The sequence below is a fragment of the Fukomys damarensis genome, unplaced genomic scaffold (assembly GCF_012274545.1).
Source record: "Fukomys damarensis isolate Sample0158 unplaced genomic scaffold, DMR_v1.0_HiC HiC_scaffold_13, whole genome shotgun sequence".
In the NCBI taxonomy this organism is placed as follows: Eukaryota; Metazoa; Chordata; class Mammalia; order Rodentia; family Bathyergidae; genus Fukomys; species Fukomys damarensis.
The window spans coordinates 1791725-1807482 of record NW_022900925.1 but is presented as its reverse complement, the minus strand read 5'-3'; the positions used below and the strand labels follow the sequence as shown (position 1 = coordinate 1807482).

At 39.6% G+C, this 15758-nt stretch overlaps 1 protein-coding gene across 3 annotated transcripts in view; it reads right to left on the bottom strand.

Annotated features, from left to right (window-relative positions):
• The window catches only part of Specc1 (sperm antigen with calponin homology and coiled-coil domains 1), a 130716-nt gene that overhangs the window by 99633 nt on the left and 15325 nt on the right, over positions 1–15758 (bottom strand). For all 3 annotated transcript variants that reach the window (XM_033762755.1, XM_033762756.1, XM_033762757.1), the window contains exon 2: positions 9059–10638. In XM_033762755.1, coding sequence (XP_033618646.1) covers positions 9059–10638 — 1580 coding nt within the window. The remainder of the gene's footprint in view (positions 1–9058; positions 10639–15758) is intronic.

Genomic DNA, 15758 nt, shown 5'->3' with positions numbered 1-15758 from the left:
GTATCAAAAAGGCAGTAACTGTGATGAGTATGTGGAGAAACTGGAACTCTCACACACTGCTGATGAGAATGTAAAAGAGTATGGCCACTTTGAAAAACAGTTTGGCTGTTTCTCCACAAGTTAAATATAGAACTACCACATCACCAGAAATTCCACTCTTGCCATATACCCAAGAGAAATAAAAACAGATTCACACAAAAGCTTATTCACAAATATTCATAGCAATATCATTCATAATAGCCCAAAAGTAGACACAATCCAATATTCATCAACTGCTTTGATAAGCTGCGGCATATCCATACAACGGAATATTGGCCACTGAAAAGAACAAAGTGTTGACACATACCAAAGCATGGAAAAATCTTAAAAGAACCCTGCTAAGAGAAGCCATGTAATATACATGACTACAAAAGGCCATGTAGTACATGATTCCATGAAACAGCCAGAAGAGGCAAATCTATATAACCACAAAATACATCTGAGGTTGCCAGACTTGGAAAGAAAGTAACATTGGGAGTTCACTGCTAATAGGTATAAGGTTTCTTTCTAGGGGTGATAAAAATGATGTAAAATTCACTGTAGTAATGGTTGCTCAACCATGTGAATATACTAAAAGCCACTGCTTTGTGCACTTTGTTTTTTGTTTTGAGACAGGGTCTTGCTATGTAGCTCAGGTTGACCTTGAACTCAGTATGTAGCCCAGGCTGGCCTTGAACTTAAAGCAATCCTCCTGTCTCAGCCTCCCAAGTGGTGGGGTTACAGGCATGCGCCATCATGCATGGCAATGTTTTTTTTTGTTTTTGAGATAGGGTCTCACTATGTAGTTGACACTGACCTGGAACTCACTATGTAGCCCAGGCTGGTCTCAACTCACAGTGATCCTCCTGTCTCAGCCTCCCAAGTGGTGGGGTTACAGGCATGCGCCATCATGCATGGCAATGTTTTTTTTTGTTTTTGAGATAGGGTCTCACTATGTAGTTGACACTGACCTGGAACTCACTATGTAGCCCAGGCTGGTCTCAACTCACAGTGATACTCCTGTCTCAGCCTCCCAAATGCTAAGATTACAGGTGTGTACCACCACGCCCGGCCATAGCAATGTTATTTTTAAATCCTACCAAGGCTCCTACTGACTTGAGGATGAAATTCAAACTTCTGGGCTGGCACATTCTCCTATCTACTTCTAGGGATTCCCTACACACTTGGGTAGTGACAAACTACACACAGGACTTCCACCAGGGAACATGTGTTCTGGCCTTAGGACTGTTTTCTTCTGTGATATTCTCATCCTCACTCCCTCACACTGCTAACCCTAATCCCTTCAAGATTCAGGTTAACAACTTCTTGATGATTCAAATTTTCCCTGTAAATTTCTCCACCATATTATAATTTAGTAAAATTCTTCTGGTTAGCTAAGGTTTTGCTTGCTTCAAACCACAGAGCACTGACCTTAAGACCACAGTGCAACAAAGTCTTTAGATCTACTCTGAATATTTTCTTGTATCTTCTTTGCTTTCAGGTAAACAGGAAGCAGTATAAACCAGGGATCAAGAAGAACACTGAGGTCAGATCCAGCTTTGAACCCTGGCTTCATCCATTAATTAATTAGTCTAATAATTATTCTCTGCCTGTTTGCTTAACTCAAAAAAATGACAGTAACTACAGCATACAGCTATGATGATTAAATAATCTAAGGGCTCCCCAAGAGTGCCCAGCATGTATACAGCACTAAAATATTAACTGTTATTATTAAAACATGATAAACTTTGTTTTTAACATACTGATATAATTACAGTCTCTCTTCTAATTGTTGCATTGACAAGGATTTACTGAATGCCTAATATATGGAAGAAATAGCCATTTTTCAGTAATTATATAACATTATCATATAGTGTAAGACTAACAAACTTGGAATGACAGCTTGAATAACTGCCATGAATAAGAGTGTGTTGTTTTTATTGTTTTAATATTTAGCCTGAAAATGGCAAAATTTCTGCTTTATTCTTGGTCCTGCTGTGAATAAACACTGCTTATAGCCATATGGACATTATGATCTAAATCTGAATCTCTCTTCCTCCTGCTTTCATCTCCCCACCATTTTGGTGGTGGGGATGAGACAGAGTCTCACTATGGAATTCAGGCTGGTCGTGAACTCAGTGTGTAGTCCAGGCTAGACTCAAACTCACAGCGATCCTGTCTCAGCCTTCCAAATTCTGGGATTACAGGCATGTGTCACCATGCTTTGCTTTTTTCCCCCTTTTCTACTCTACTAAAGAAGGGTAAGATAAGCTAGTTTCTTTACATTTCTGCTATGGAAAAAAACAAAAAAACAAAACCTGACAGACAACTCAAACATGAAGATAGTTGCCCTTGGAAACTTAACAAGTGAACTTCAGAAGCAGGGCTATGTGCTGGGAGGGTCATGGGCAGCAGCAGTGCCCTGTATAGGTCCTGAAGTCATGTTCAAGGAAGGTGAGATTAGGTATTAACAAGTCTAATGAGAAAAATGGGTCCACCTTAGAAGAGAGGACAGCCAATGTCACATGGGAGAGTCCCCTCTAGAGGAGCCACATTTAAGCATAGAGACAGACTAGAAATACTTATGGATCTGGCATTCCCCCACAAGAGCATTTTTCCTCAAATTTATACAATCATCTCCACCAAAAACTCACCGTCAACTTCCACCCCTTTCACAGTTTTTAGAGCACACAACTGATGGAGGGAACCTGGCCACACGTTACTGTCAAGTGTTCTGGGCCATCTGACTGTGATACCTCATGTGAAAAGGGGTACACAAACATTCTCGCTGTGTAGTTTATCTCCTTGAGCTTCAACTTCTGATGCACACAGCTAGGGAGGCTGGGGACTGTGCTAAATTTCCCTGAAGGCTTCTCCCTAAGCTGCCACCTCAACTTGCCTTCTCCTTACTTTGGAAAACCTGGAGAAGAGTCTCTGTTCACAGAAGTTCCCGACCTGCTCTCTTCCCAGAACTCTGCTCCACCAGAGAAAGTTGATGTTTTATAGCCAGAGTAAGGCAAATAATGTTTGAGTTGAAGATGACTGAAATTTCCACATCTTTGGCTAGGTAAACTTAACTCTCATGCAGTACCAGTCCATCACTAGATTCCCTTCAACTCCATCAGTAGATCTGCCAACACTTCTGAGCACCTCTCAAGGTGCTGGTTGATCTAGGACACTTACGTAACTTGCTGAGAGAAGCTAGGAGAGTCTTAAAGACAGTGACCCAAGAGAGCTGAGTACTTTTCTAAAGAAGTATCACAGCAGCTGAGACTGAGAGCTATTATGAGGGACTGGGCAAGAGGAAATAGAGACTTAAAACAAAAACAAAAACACAATCCGAGGTTGGCAAGGATTTGGCCTGGCTAGGCCTGGGCAAGGAGAAAGGTGGAGGGGCTGAGGCAAGAGGTGCAAGAAGATGACAAACTCCTTGGCTCTGGGCATCAACGAAGTGTATGATGTAATGGGAAATGGCTGAAGGAGTTACATGATTAGTAGATCACCATGAGTGTTCTGTGGAGAATGAAGGCAATAGTCCTGCTGGGTGGCTGGCAAACAATTCCCATAGCTCTCCCAAAAGTCACTACTGCCTTTCTTTCTTCCAATCAAAATTCAAATTTTGTTCAAGAATGAGGCTGTGATCTTGTGATTTCAAGAGAGGTAGGATGAGAGTATCAAGAGCATTTCTACATAAATTTTGGGGGGAAAATCATTAAAGCATGGCTATACTGTCCAAGGCCCAATGTTGCCTTGCCCATGAGCCAGCTATAGCATGCAGAAACATAACTCCGTTTTGCCTCCTAATGGTCCATGATGCTGTGGTGCTCAAAGGCAAGATTACATCAGCTGAAGACATCCTGGTTCTCTGAGAACCAGTAGTAATACAAAAAGAGAACGGTTTCATCTGGGGAGGGACAAATTCCTTATCAGCTGAACTCATCCCACCTACTATCAGGGGAATGCTCTCCTTTCTGCCCTCATCAGCATGAGATTTGCATCAACATAGGATCACCACCCCCAAGTCACCTGATACTACCTCCAATTACTGTGTTTACCAATAAATGATGGCTAGTATGGAAAGTCCTGGTCTTTGCCCACCCTGTGGCACTGACTTCCCAGCCCCACATATACTTCGACATTATGCAAGTCTCTATCGTCTTTTTTCTTTAGCCCTGGCTGTCCTCCTTTCGAGGCAGTTGGAGAACTGATCGACCTTAGATATGGAAGTAGGCATGTGACCAATAGACATAAAGGGACAGCAGCTGGGGAGGCTTCTGGGGGAAAAAGATTCTCCCCAATGGACTAAGAGGTCTAAGGATAAAGGCTTTGCCTTAGGCCACCAACATGGGGGGCCGAGGTGCTTGAGATGTTGAGCTATCCCGGACCCTTGGCAGGAGGGCTGAGAATCACGGAGCTGCCATTCCATAGCCATGGGCTTCTAGATCCCTTGGATCACTGCTAAGGACTGCCTGCCTACTTTCTGACCTGAGAACATGAGAGCAGAGTGAGCACTGTTACCTGGCTTATATCATAGGTAGTAGGGTATTCTGTTTCTTTTCTGTATCACCTAGGTATACTCGCAGTCCACTGGACTATTTAAACCAAGTTTTAAATTCTCGTAGGTCCTTAGAGGCATCCTATTCTCAAGTCATGGTCATAGGATGATCTACTTGCCTCATCCTTCTCTCAAACTGTCCTTCTGCCATCTTAGCCAGTGGCTGCTCTTATCAGTTTGTCCTCAGCACCAATATTGGTTACAGGCCAATCATTTCACCTTTACTGGTTCTCCCCTAAATATTGAGTTATAATTTATAATCTTACTTCCTCCATGAGTTTCTATAGAAAGAATTAAGTTTCAAAGGATACCAATTATATAAACTTCAGCCTCATGGGGGTAAAAAGTCAATATTTTTCTTTTAAAACTAGATCTCAATCTCAGTCAAGATACTCTAATTTGAAATAAAATCCCAAACAAATGAAAAGGTAAAAGTGAAAAAAATTAAGGCTGACTTCAGTGAGTCTGCACCTGTAACCCCAGTTCTTCAGAGGCTGAGAAGGAAAATCGCTTTTAGGAGTTTGAAGCCAGTCTGAGCAACATCACCCCACCCACTCCCCAAAAAACTTAAAGCTGGGTTGCTACAGTCTGGAAAAATAAGAATCCTAAGCAACTCAATGCTGCTTGCTGGCTAGGGCATACATCTGGGTACCTTTATGGCTCATAGGAGGCTGTGGCTTTGCTATCTTGGAGAAATACTCAAAGCTATGCAAAAAATGCGCTTTATAAACTGCCAGCAAAATACATGGAGTGGGGCTTGTGGGTGTAGCTCAGTGGTACAGCACTTGCCTAGCATGTGTGAGGCCCTGGGTTCAATCTCTAACACTGAAGAAAAAAAAAACCATACAGTATCCAATAGAAAAGTCAAAAAGAATGGAGATATTGGCAAACTGATAAAGACAAAGAAATAAAAGGAAGAAAAAAAAAAAACAACTACAAAACAGTCTTGCAATTACTGTAAAATTCTTACCCTTTATTCTTTAAGAAAGAGATCCACTTTAAAGCTTTTAAAAGGCTCTTCTAAGTCCTTAAGTAACTTACCTGAACTAGGAAAGTACAGAGATATGCTAAATCTATGTAACTATTAGATCATTGGATGGGTTGGCATTGTTTTGCTACTTTGCAAATACAGTACATTAATATGTTATTTTATCATAATATTTGCCTCTGCCAAGAATTAGAATGAGTGGGATGCTCAAGGGAGAAAAATGCAAATCATCAAGCAGTTTTTGCTCTGTGATGAAAAGTCATGCTGACAACTACTTAAAGCAGTTACACGTGAAGGTGCTGAGCAAAATGTTAAGTGAAACAATAACTGAAGAATCACGATACCCCAGGAAAGCCAAGGTGAATTAACACTGGATGGCCTTGGAAACTCTGTTCTTATAATTGACCTCAGTAACAAGTTAAAGGACAAAAAAAAAAATGTTGACCTAAAACTGTTACTTCAGTCGATGTGGAAAAATCCCCAATCTTCATCATGTGTTTAAAAACAGGGCCAAGGATGTAGCTCAGTGGTCCGGCGCCTGCGTGGCAAGTACGAGGCCCTGAGTTCAATTCCCAGTACCAAAAAATAAAAAATTAAAACAAGCCGGGCATAAATAATGGTGCACACTTGTAATTCTAGCACTCCAAAGGATGAGGCAGGATTACATGTTTGAGTCTAACCTGGGTAATGCAGTGAGACTTTATAGCAAAACTTAAAAAATTAAAAATGACTGGTAGTAGAACTCAGTGTGAAGGTCCAACCTCAGGTGTTTGTTAAAGCAACAAGAAACTGACTGAGATTGTCCATTAGGAGGTCTGGTTAATATAAAAGGGCAAGATCATTAGAAGTTTACAAAGTCATTGCTTTTCATTGTCTCTGTGCACATGAGACAGTGCAAACGTAGACCTGAAGTCTAAATATTTATAAGAGAAATATGTGGCACTATCAGTCACATCTTTTATCTCAGACTCTTACCTAATCACTGGCTAGAGTCTTTTCATCCCACTGTATTCGATAATTCTGCTTGGGAAGAAATAAGAGGTAATATGTGAGTAACTGTTTTATTTCATAATGTCTATAACAGCTTTATTTTAAATATGCATGTTATGCTTTGTACTATATGAAGTACACAAATACTTTCTCTTCCTCCAAATGAGATTAAGTTTATATTGGAAAACTCTACATATTATTGTCTTTATTTTGCTAAAGTTAAAAGAAAAGAAAGGACAAATCCATCTATAAATGTTTTCATTATCAACCAAGAAAGGAGCAAGTTAAAGAATTTTACTCAAGAAATTAGGAAGAAAACCAAAAAAATGTAAAAAAAGAGGGGCAAAAGAATTAATGAAAGAGAAATAATTAGAAATAAAGAGTAGAATTTATAAACTAATCTAACGGTTCACTGCATTCATGGAATGTGGCCAGATATACTCTGTTCTTCTAGACAGAAAGATTAAATATTGTAATCCTGTCAATACAGGTTTGCATGCATACTTAACCATGTATAAAAATGAAAGAAAAATGTGAAAGGGTATATAGCAAATTGTGGGCAGTTTTTTTCTCCAGGTGGTAAGATTAAAGGTAACTTCTATTTTCTTTTTTATACTTTTCTGTATTTTCTAAATCTTATGTAATGAATATATAATTTTATCAGAGAAAAATACTTTTTTAAAGGTGCTAAAATATTTCTCATTGACACATATATTTACTGTAATGCCAATCAAAATACCAAAAAGATAGATGAGAAATTGACAGAGGACTTCAAGAAGATGCACCTGGGAGACTAGACATTTTGCAAAGGAGTCATGATAGCAGAATATTACTTTATTAGGTAACAATGCAAAGCTTCCTTTATCTACCTATAATGCAAATGAGTTCCTGGCTAGTGACATCTAATGAAATTGCTTCTATACCTTAAAAAAAAAAAAATCTGTGAATTTAGAACATACACAATGATGACAACTCCTAACACAATAAGGCTACCAGAATCAGACTACAGAATCAGTGTGCACAGTGACAAATCTTTAGATGAAGCAATAAAGAAAAGTCTTCTTATGGGGCATATGGAACAAGTTGCTTCTCGAGACAGTAACAACCCTTGAAATGAGGTGGAAAGATGCTTTTAATCTCCCTTTCTAGTAGACCTGCAACTCATACAACCAGAGTTGGGAGAAGATAAGAGGAAGCCAACTCTTTGTATCTTCCTAGGACCTCTCGGTGAAGTGAGCAGAGTATCATTCAATCACTATCAATCCTGCATCACATAATGAAATTCCAGACCAATCAAAAGGTTATTAACAATGAAAGAACTGATCATTTATTTGATCTTGAGCTTGGAAGTCTTTCTAAACTAAAAATTAAAAAAAATAAAGGAAATGATTAACAGAATTGAATGACATAACTTAACCAAATGTTGGCAAGGGCTCAGGAAAACAAGCGCTCTCATGTACTGCTGGTGGGAACAAACTGGCATATTTATGTAGGGCAATCTGGCTGAATGTGTTGAAAGTCTTTAAATGTTTATGCTCTTTGACTCACTAAGTCAATGTCTAGGAATTTTTCCTAAAGAAATAATCGGATATTAAAAATAAATTTATAATACTGAAATACCTGAAAGAACACAGACATCCAGTAATACACATATGTTCAACAACAGGGGACTAAAGGAATATAAAATAATGCTATAATAAAATACTACCTGGCTTTTAAAAGAAGATTTGTAAGTATTTGATGGGTGAATATGCTCAGAAAATAAATGCACTGAAAAATTGCTAACATATACCAGAATGGATATAAACTTAATTTTTTGTAGGGATTGAACCCAGGGCCTTGTGCATACCATGCCAGCAATATACCCCTGAACTATCCCCCAGCCCTAGGTGTGAACATACACACATAAACACATATTTAGAAGAAAATACCAAAACAGTGGTTTGTTATTTCTTGGTGGGAAAACAGAATGATTTTAGCTGCCTGTTATTAGCAGCTAAAAGAATACTGAAGACCTGGGCAATGCTCATTCAATCCTGTTCAAGGCTAAGCTCAGTTGCCATCTCTGTAGGACTCCTCTCTCCTGACTCCAATATTATACTCAGAATCCCTCCTTTGTACTATTGATGGGGCAGAAACATCCTAATATTTTCTAGTATTTCTTGTGATGATCAGACCCAAAACCAGAGCCTCTACTCGTGTGAGGCAATCACTCTGCCACTGAACTACACCCCCAGTCTTATATTTTTTATCCCTGTATCATCCTGTCTGATACAATTTACTACACCACCAGTATACTTTGAATTGCTCATAGACAGAAATTTGAGTTTTTTTCTTTTAAATCCTCAGCGCCAATCTGTCTGAAATCTAAACAGGTCTTTGAGCTACAATGTTGGATTTATTAATGAAACGGAACAAATGATTTCCTCTACTCTGCAAATTTAAAGGTCAGGGAGACAAACATTAAAAAGGATGAACGAATTCAGTAAGACAATATTGCTTCTTACCTTAGCTAGCAGGCTTGAAATGTGTTTAATTTCACCATTTGCTTTTAGCAATTCCTGTCTGAGCTCAGTGCAAGACAGTTCCAGCTGATCTTTCTCAGCTCGAGCTACTTTCAACATTTCCTGAAGTTCACAGTTCTCTGTTGTCTGCCCCAAGTTACTACTGGTCTCTGTGGCTTTTTGCTTCTCACCTTCCAGATGAGCCTTCAAGGACCCATTCTCTATCTTCAAGCCTTCCAAGGTAACTCTACATTCTTCCAAAGTTTTGGTCATCACATTACTGTTACACCGCTCTAATTCTAGAAACCCATTCAGTTTTTCATTTTCTTCTTTCAGGTGCTTGATCATATTCAAAGCTCCTTGGTTTTCTTCTTCAACCTTCCGTAAGCTACAGGTCAACTGCTGCTGAATGTTGAGCAGTTTCTCTCTTTCAAAGCGGCTTTTCTCAAGAATATCTGTGCATCTCTGTTCTAAATCAAGGATTTTCCCTTCTTGGGCACTGGGCTCATCATTCTTCACTCGCTCTTGTAAAAGGTTTATCAGTTTCTCATTTTCTTGACTTAGCTGCTCTGCCCTTTCTCGATGTTGGTGGAAGGACGATTCTAAAATAGTCTTCTCATCCACCAGCTTCTCATTCTCAGCTGTCAGTTCCTGCACCATTTGTTGCTGATCTGATAACTCTTGTAGAGTGGCCTGTAGCTCCTCTGCAGTGCTGTGGTGATTCTCTTCCATCTTCTGTATCTTTTCTGTAAGGGAAGCAAGGGACAGCTCACTTACATTGTTTGGAGAACTCCCTGTGGTTGAACACTTGGAGTTCTTAAAAGGGTTGCTTGTGGAGGACAGGGTCCGAGACGGGGTGTCAGTGGTGATGTGCTCAAAATCTGAGGCATCTGGTGACAAAGAAGCTTTGGTGACATCACTGCTTGAAGAACCAGATGTCCGTAATGTATTTCCATATGTGTTTTTCTTATACTCATCAATTTCACTTGACAGTTCATTTCCAGTTGGGCTTCCAAAGCTTGACTCTTGGGTTATAGATGTTGGGCAGCTGCTGTCACCAGTGTGACTTGCTGCCCCTTCTGAATTTGGTGACTGCTCAAGGTAAGTCAGTTTTTCCTTTAAGATCCGGTTATCTTCTAGGTCAGCAAGCTCATTCTGAAAGGTCTTGTTCTTCTCTTCAAGGGTTCTTATCAAAGGTTCTGTGTTTCCTGGTGGAAATGATGTTCCATCTGAACTTGGGTCTGCGGCATCAGTCCCCTCAGTGCTCAGGGCCCTTCTTTCCTTGCATTTCTTTAGTTCACTTCGAAGCCTGTTGATTTCACTATCTTTGGCTTTGGCTTCTGCTAGAAGTTCCCGAACTCGGGATTCAAGCACAGCCTTCTCTCCCGCTTCATTCTCTTGCTTTAGTTTTGCAGAAGTGGTCCTCAGGTGCTTAGTAGGGGTGTGAGTGCAGGATGAAGTTGGACTGGACCCTGATTTCCTTGGGTTGGAGGGACCTCGTGGCACAGATCTCTCTCTTGAGACAGTTACTGAGAGTTCCCGGGGAGTTGGGATGCCTGTCCGTTTGGTTGTTGGAACAGCCACTAAAGACAGAAACAAAAAAAATGAAGGAAAAAAAAAAAGCAACCACCTTTCTAACAAAAGCCAGATTACTTCAAAAGACACTGCACAGTAGATGGTATGGCTGTCATCCTTCATCCATTTCCTTCTCTAGATAGTTACCCAGTTATTATTGGAGTTTCTGTACCTCCTCCTACCACCCTATTTGTGGATGAGAAGCTGACTCCTCGCATGAGCTGATCAGTACAATCCTAACCCCAGCCACAGTTGCTATATCAAGGCTCAGAATACACCTAGATTAAGTTCACTGAATGCAGGGAAGGTTGTAAACATCACTGGACATGACTGAGAAAGCAGTGGATATGGAAATGGTTGTCCACCACCTTGCCCTCATAGGAGGAAGGTGAGACTGCAGATGACAGGATAGAAAGAAAGAAACCAAATTCCTTTTTTTTGTTTTTTTGTTTTGTTTGTTTGTTTGTTTGTTTGTTTTATTTTTTGAGACAGGGTCTCACTGTGTAGTTGAGACTGACCTGGAACTCACTATGTAGCCCAGGCTGGTCTCGAACTCACAGCAATCCTCCTGCCTCCACCTCCCGAGTGCTGGGATTATACACGCCCAGCAGAAACCAAATTCTTAATGGTTACTGATGAGCTGCTAAGTCAAATAAACCCTGAATATTGGCCTACTGGTAGTTTTCTAGTATAGACAAACCAATACATATGCTCAGACATAAGTCATCTTGAATGAGGGCTTTCTGCAACTTGTACTTTAATACATGTGAACTGATAACATTGGCAACTAAACAGCCTTTTGACAATATATTTATTATGTATTTCTCAATAAAAACTTGTAGAAAACATCATTATCAAAATATTTTCACTGATCACAACTTTAAGAAATCAAAAGAAGGGTTAGGCATATAGCTTAATAGTAGAGTACTTCCCTCGTATATATAAGGCCTGAGTTCCAGCACTGAAAAAACTCCAAAAGAAAGAAAGAAAAGGAAAAAAAAAACTCCCAAAGAAATCAGAAGATATAGATAGGACTAAAAACACATCGATCTGACCAAGTGTTGTATCACTTTTAACAAGTGGAAATCTGTGCTCATTTGTATGCATAGAAACAAGAATAAATGAGATAAAGGATGCATTATCTATATCTATGGAAGTTATAAATGTTAGAGGGATTTATATGACAGAAATAATACAGAATTTAGAATACATATAATGAGAAATAAAAGATGTAATTAAAAAATTTTTTTCATCTACACTACATTAAAGATAATACCAAAAAAAAAAAAAAATTAAGCAGTAAAAACCCAGATCTCAATCTCCTTTATGCTCTGGAATCGAAGCTCGCTTCTAAGAATATGGGGAAATGAGAACTCTGAATCTAGTAACAAATGAAAGACATTTGACACCTCTGGGCTGATTGCTATAATTTGAGAAGGGATTGTTTCTGATAACAAAGGATTACAGAAGTGGCCAGCAATCTCTAGGTTTCTACAGTATAAGAAGGGAGTATGGGAGAATACAGATTCAGAATGGCTGTAACCCTGGTGCTAACAGAAATCTGGAACCCAGCCTGACCCAGCTGCTCTAAATTCACCACCACAATTGTGAGCACACACAAGAGCTGCTAATCTAAAAGGCTGACTCAGCAACGATGGGTACAGGCAGATAGCAGCGCTGCTCAGCTTACAGCATGGAGTCCTCCTGAAGTCATCATATCGTAAGTGTCATTAACACAGAGAAACTACAGTTCTTAATTAACTTTTCCAAATTAAGCTCCTGGGACACTGAGCACTATAACAGATTAAAAAAAAAAAAAGAAACACCTTTGGGCATCCAGATGTTTCATTTACATCATATTAAATTACTCCATGAAGAAAAGATTTAATTATTCTTGTAAAATGAAGATGAAAATCACTAAGCAATAAAATGTCTTAATAATGCCAATTCTCTAGAATAAAGTCACCTTGGCTAGGACCCTTATAAAAACTGGAAGGTAATTAATGAAGGTTTCACTGTAACTATGGTCCAATAGAAAACTCCACGACTGATTATCATAGCAGCATTTTCCATTCCTAAAATACCACTAAAATAGGGCCCCTCTCCTCTTTCCCTACTTCCTCCCTTTTCTCCAATTCCTTCCTTCCCCCTCCCTCCATCCCTTCCTCCTTTCCACTTTCAGTCATTTGTTGGTTTCAATGATGAGGAAGACTCAAATAGAACAGCACAACAATGGTCATATTTTTTAACCTACAGTTTAACTCCTTTTTTCTGACAAATTTCAGTCAGTGCTCCTCGTAAATGTTACCTATGCCTTATCTACTCATTATTTTCTTAAAACAGAAAATCAAAGTTTATGAAATACAATTCATTGTATAACTATAGAATATTCAGTCTAGTTGTATTTATTACATCTGTTCTTAAAAAACTAAATCTGTTGCTATTTTCTAAAGGCTCTTCCCGTTTCTGCATACATCATTTCAGAAACTACAAGGAGCAGAGAGCACATTTAGAGACCTGTTAAAATCATCAACCAAGACTGGTCAATGGCTTCTCTGGCAGTGAAAGACAGCCCGACATACCTGCTCTAAATACTCAGGGAGAGAAGCAAAGTGGCCTGTATAATGTATCAACTGGAAGAAGCCTACCCCCAGGAGTCTCCTTCAAACTCAGAAAAGTCTCAATTTACAATGGGCTGACTTACAATAATGCAAAGGTATATATATATGCTGCTCTTCAGAAAAAAAATTTTTTTGGAGACAAGGTCTCGCTATGTAGCTCAAACTGGCCTTCAACTGACTATGTAGCCCAGGTTGGCCTTGAACTCTTGGTGATCCTCCTGTCACAGCCTCCCAAGTGCTGGGATTACAAGCACGTAATACTTTGTCTAGCCAGAAAAATGCCGTTTTTCCATTTTAGTGCAGAATTCAATAAATCATAAATAATTAATACTGTTATAAAATAGCCATTGTTTAACTGAATTTTGACCACATCTAAGCTAATGTAAATATTCTCAGCAAGTTTAAAGTGAACTAGATTAAGCTATGTTCAATAAATTAGGTGTATCAAAGACATTTTCAATTTAGTGCATTTTCAACATATGGTGGATTATCAGGACATGCCCTATTGTAAATTAAGGAACTAGCACATCTGTCTTTTGAATTAAATCTCTTTGCTAAGCAATCCTGAAAGTGGTCACACCACTTTATATAACACATCATAATCAAGGTGACAGTGGGGATAGAGAGAGAAGTAGGGCAAAAGAACAGGGCTAGCTCAGTTAGCACCTTAATGGCATCTACCCTCTTCCCAACCTCCTACTCACTGCCACCCAGAAGGGTGTCTGTCTGCTGAGGTTAAAACAAAAGCTGTACCTCATAATTATGAAGACCAATATACTAAAAGAAATATGTTTAATATATTACATTTTAAAATGCCAGTGAAAGTTATACTATGGTTTATCACCAGTATCTCCAAATACTCCACAATGTTTCCTCCCCCTGGGGATGAACTCTTTGTTCTTATTGGCACCTGTGCAAGAGTCCAATGACCTGACCTGTGTTGCATCCACATAGACCATGATTTGGCTCAGTGTTGTGTATGCCTCCCTTTCTGACTGTGTGGCAGATTTCTAAATAACAACCGATTTCTCCTGACCCAGTGCCAAGAGGGTGAGTTTCGGAAAGCAGCTGGTTTAGACTTAAGATCCCCCTCTACCGGCCAGGCCAGATCTGTGATCAGTAGAACCGTGCCTTTTCCTGAGGGCACCATTTCTCCTGACCCACCTCCAAAAGGGTGAGTTTTAGGAAAGCAGCTCAATGGACTTGAGATCCCCCTCTGCCACCTGGGGCCCAATCTACTGGTCTGCGGAGCCATGCCTTTTCCTGAGGAGGCCATTGCTCCTGATCCAGCACCAGCAGGGTGCTGATTGTGGCAGTCCTTGGACACACTCTGCAGAGGCATGGCTGGCTATAAAGGGTGGTGATTGATCCCATTGTGTTCCCGATTGTATTGATTGGGATAAAGGATTGGGATTGATTTAACCAGTTGTTTCCTCTATTATGAAAATGAGAATGTCCATGAGTCATTAGAGAATCAAAGACTGTGACGCAACAATACCAGGAAGATTTAATGACCCAGAGATTGAATCAAGGGCAACCCAACAGCAAAAATAAAGACGAGAAAACACTTAATCAAGCCACAAAAACAGACTTCCAGTCCACCAATGGTAAACAGTAGGGCAAAAGAGGATGAAAAATCAGATAGTGAACCTCCAAGACACTCAGAACTCAGAGCACAGGAAGTAAAAACACTGATCAATCAAGCTATAGAAAAATTCAAAACAGAAATTATTTCCCAGATAGCCATAGAGATGGTGAGCGAAATGAAAGACATGAGACTCCAGAACAGAAACTGACAAAGAAGTAGATGAACTCAGGAACATAATAGAAGCCATGAAGGCCCAGCATAAGAAAGAAATGGAAACAATGAACGCCCAACATAGGAAAGAAATGGAATCCATTAAACAGATTCAAATGGATATCCAGGAGATTAAAAACTCCATTGAAAGTGTATGCAACAGAATAAAAGATTGCAAAGATAGAATCTCAGATACAGAAGATAGGATTGCAGACAATGACCGTGAAAAGAGAGGTCTCTTAAAAACAGTACAGGATGAGAAATCGATCCAACAACTCCTAGATGATGCAAAGAAGAATAACATAAGACTGACAGGTATCCATGAAGTACCAGGAGAAAATGCAAATGACTTAAGAAAGCTGTTCAAAGCATTAATGACAGAAAACTTCCCAAACAGAGGGGAAGAATTAGACATACAGATAAGCGAGGCATATAGGACACCAACTAACCACGATCAAAAAAAATCTACACCTACACATATAATAATCAAGATCCCAGAAACCCACCAGAACAAATTACTACAAGCAGTAAGAGAAAAGAAACAAATCACATGCAAAGGAAAGCCCACCAGAATCAAAGCAGACTTTTCAACACAAGCCCTCAGGTCAAGGAGAGCCTGGAGTGAGGTATTTCCAGTCCTAAAAGCAAACAACCTCCAACCAAGACTGATGTATCCTGCAAAACTCTCTTTCAAAATGGATGGAGAAAT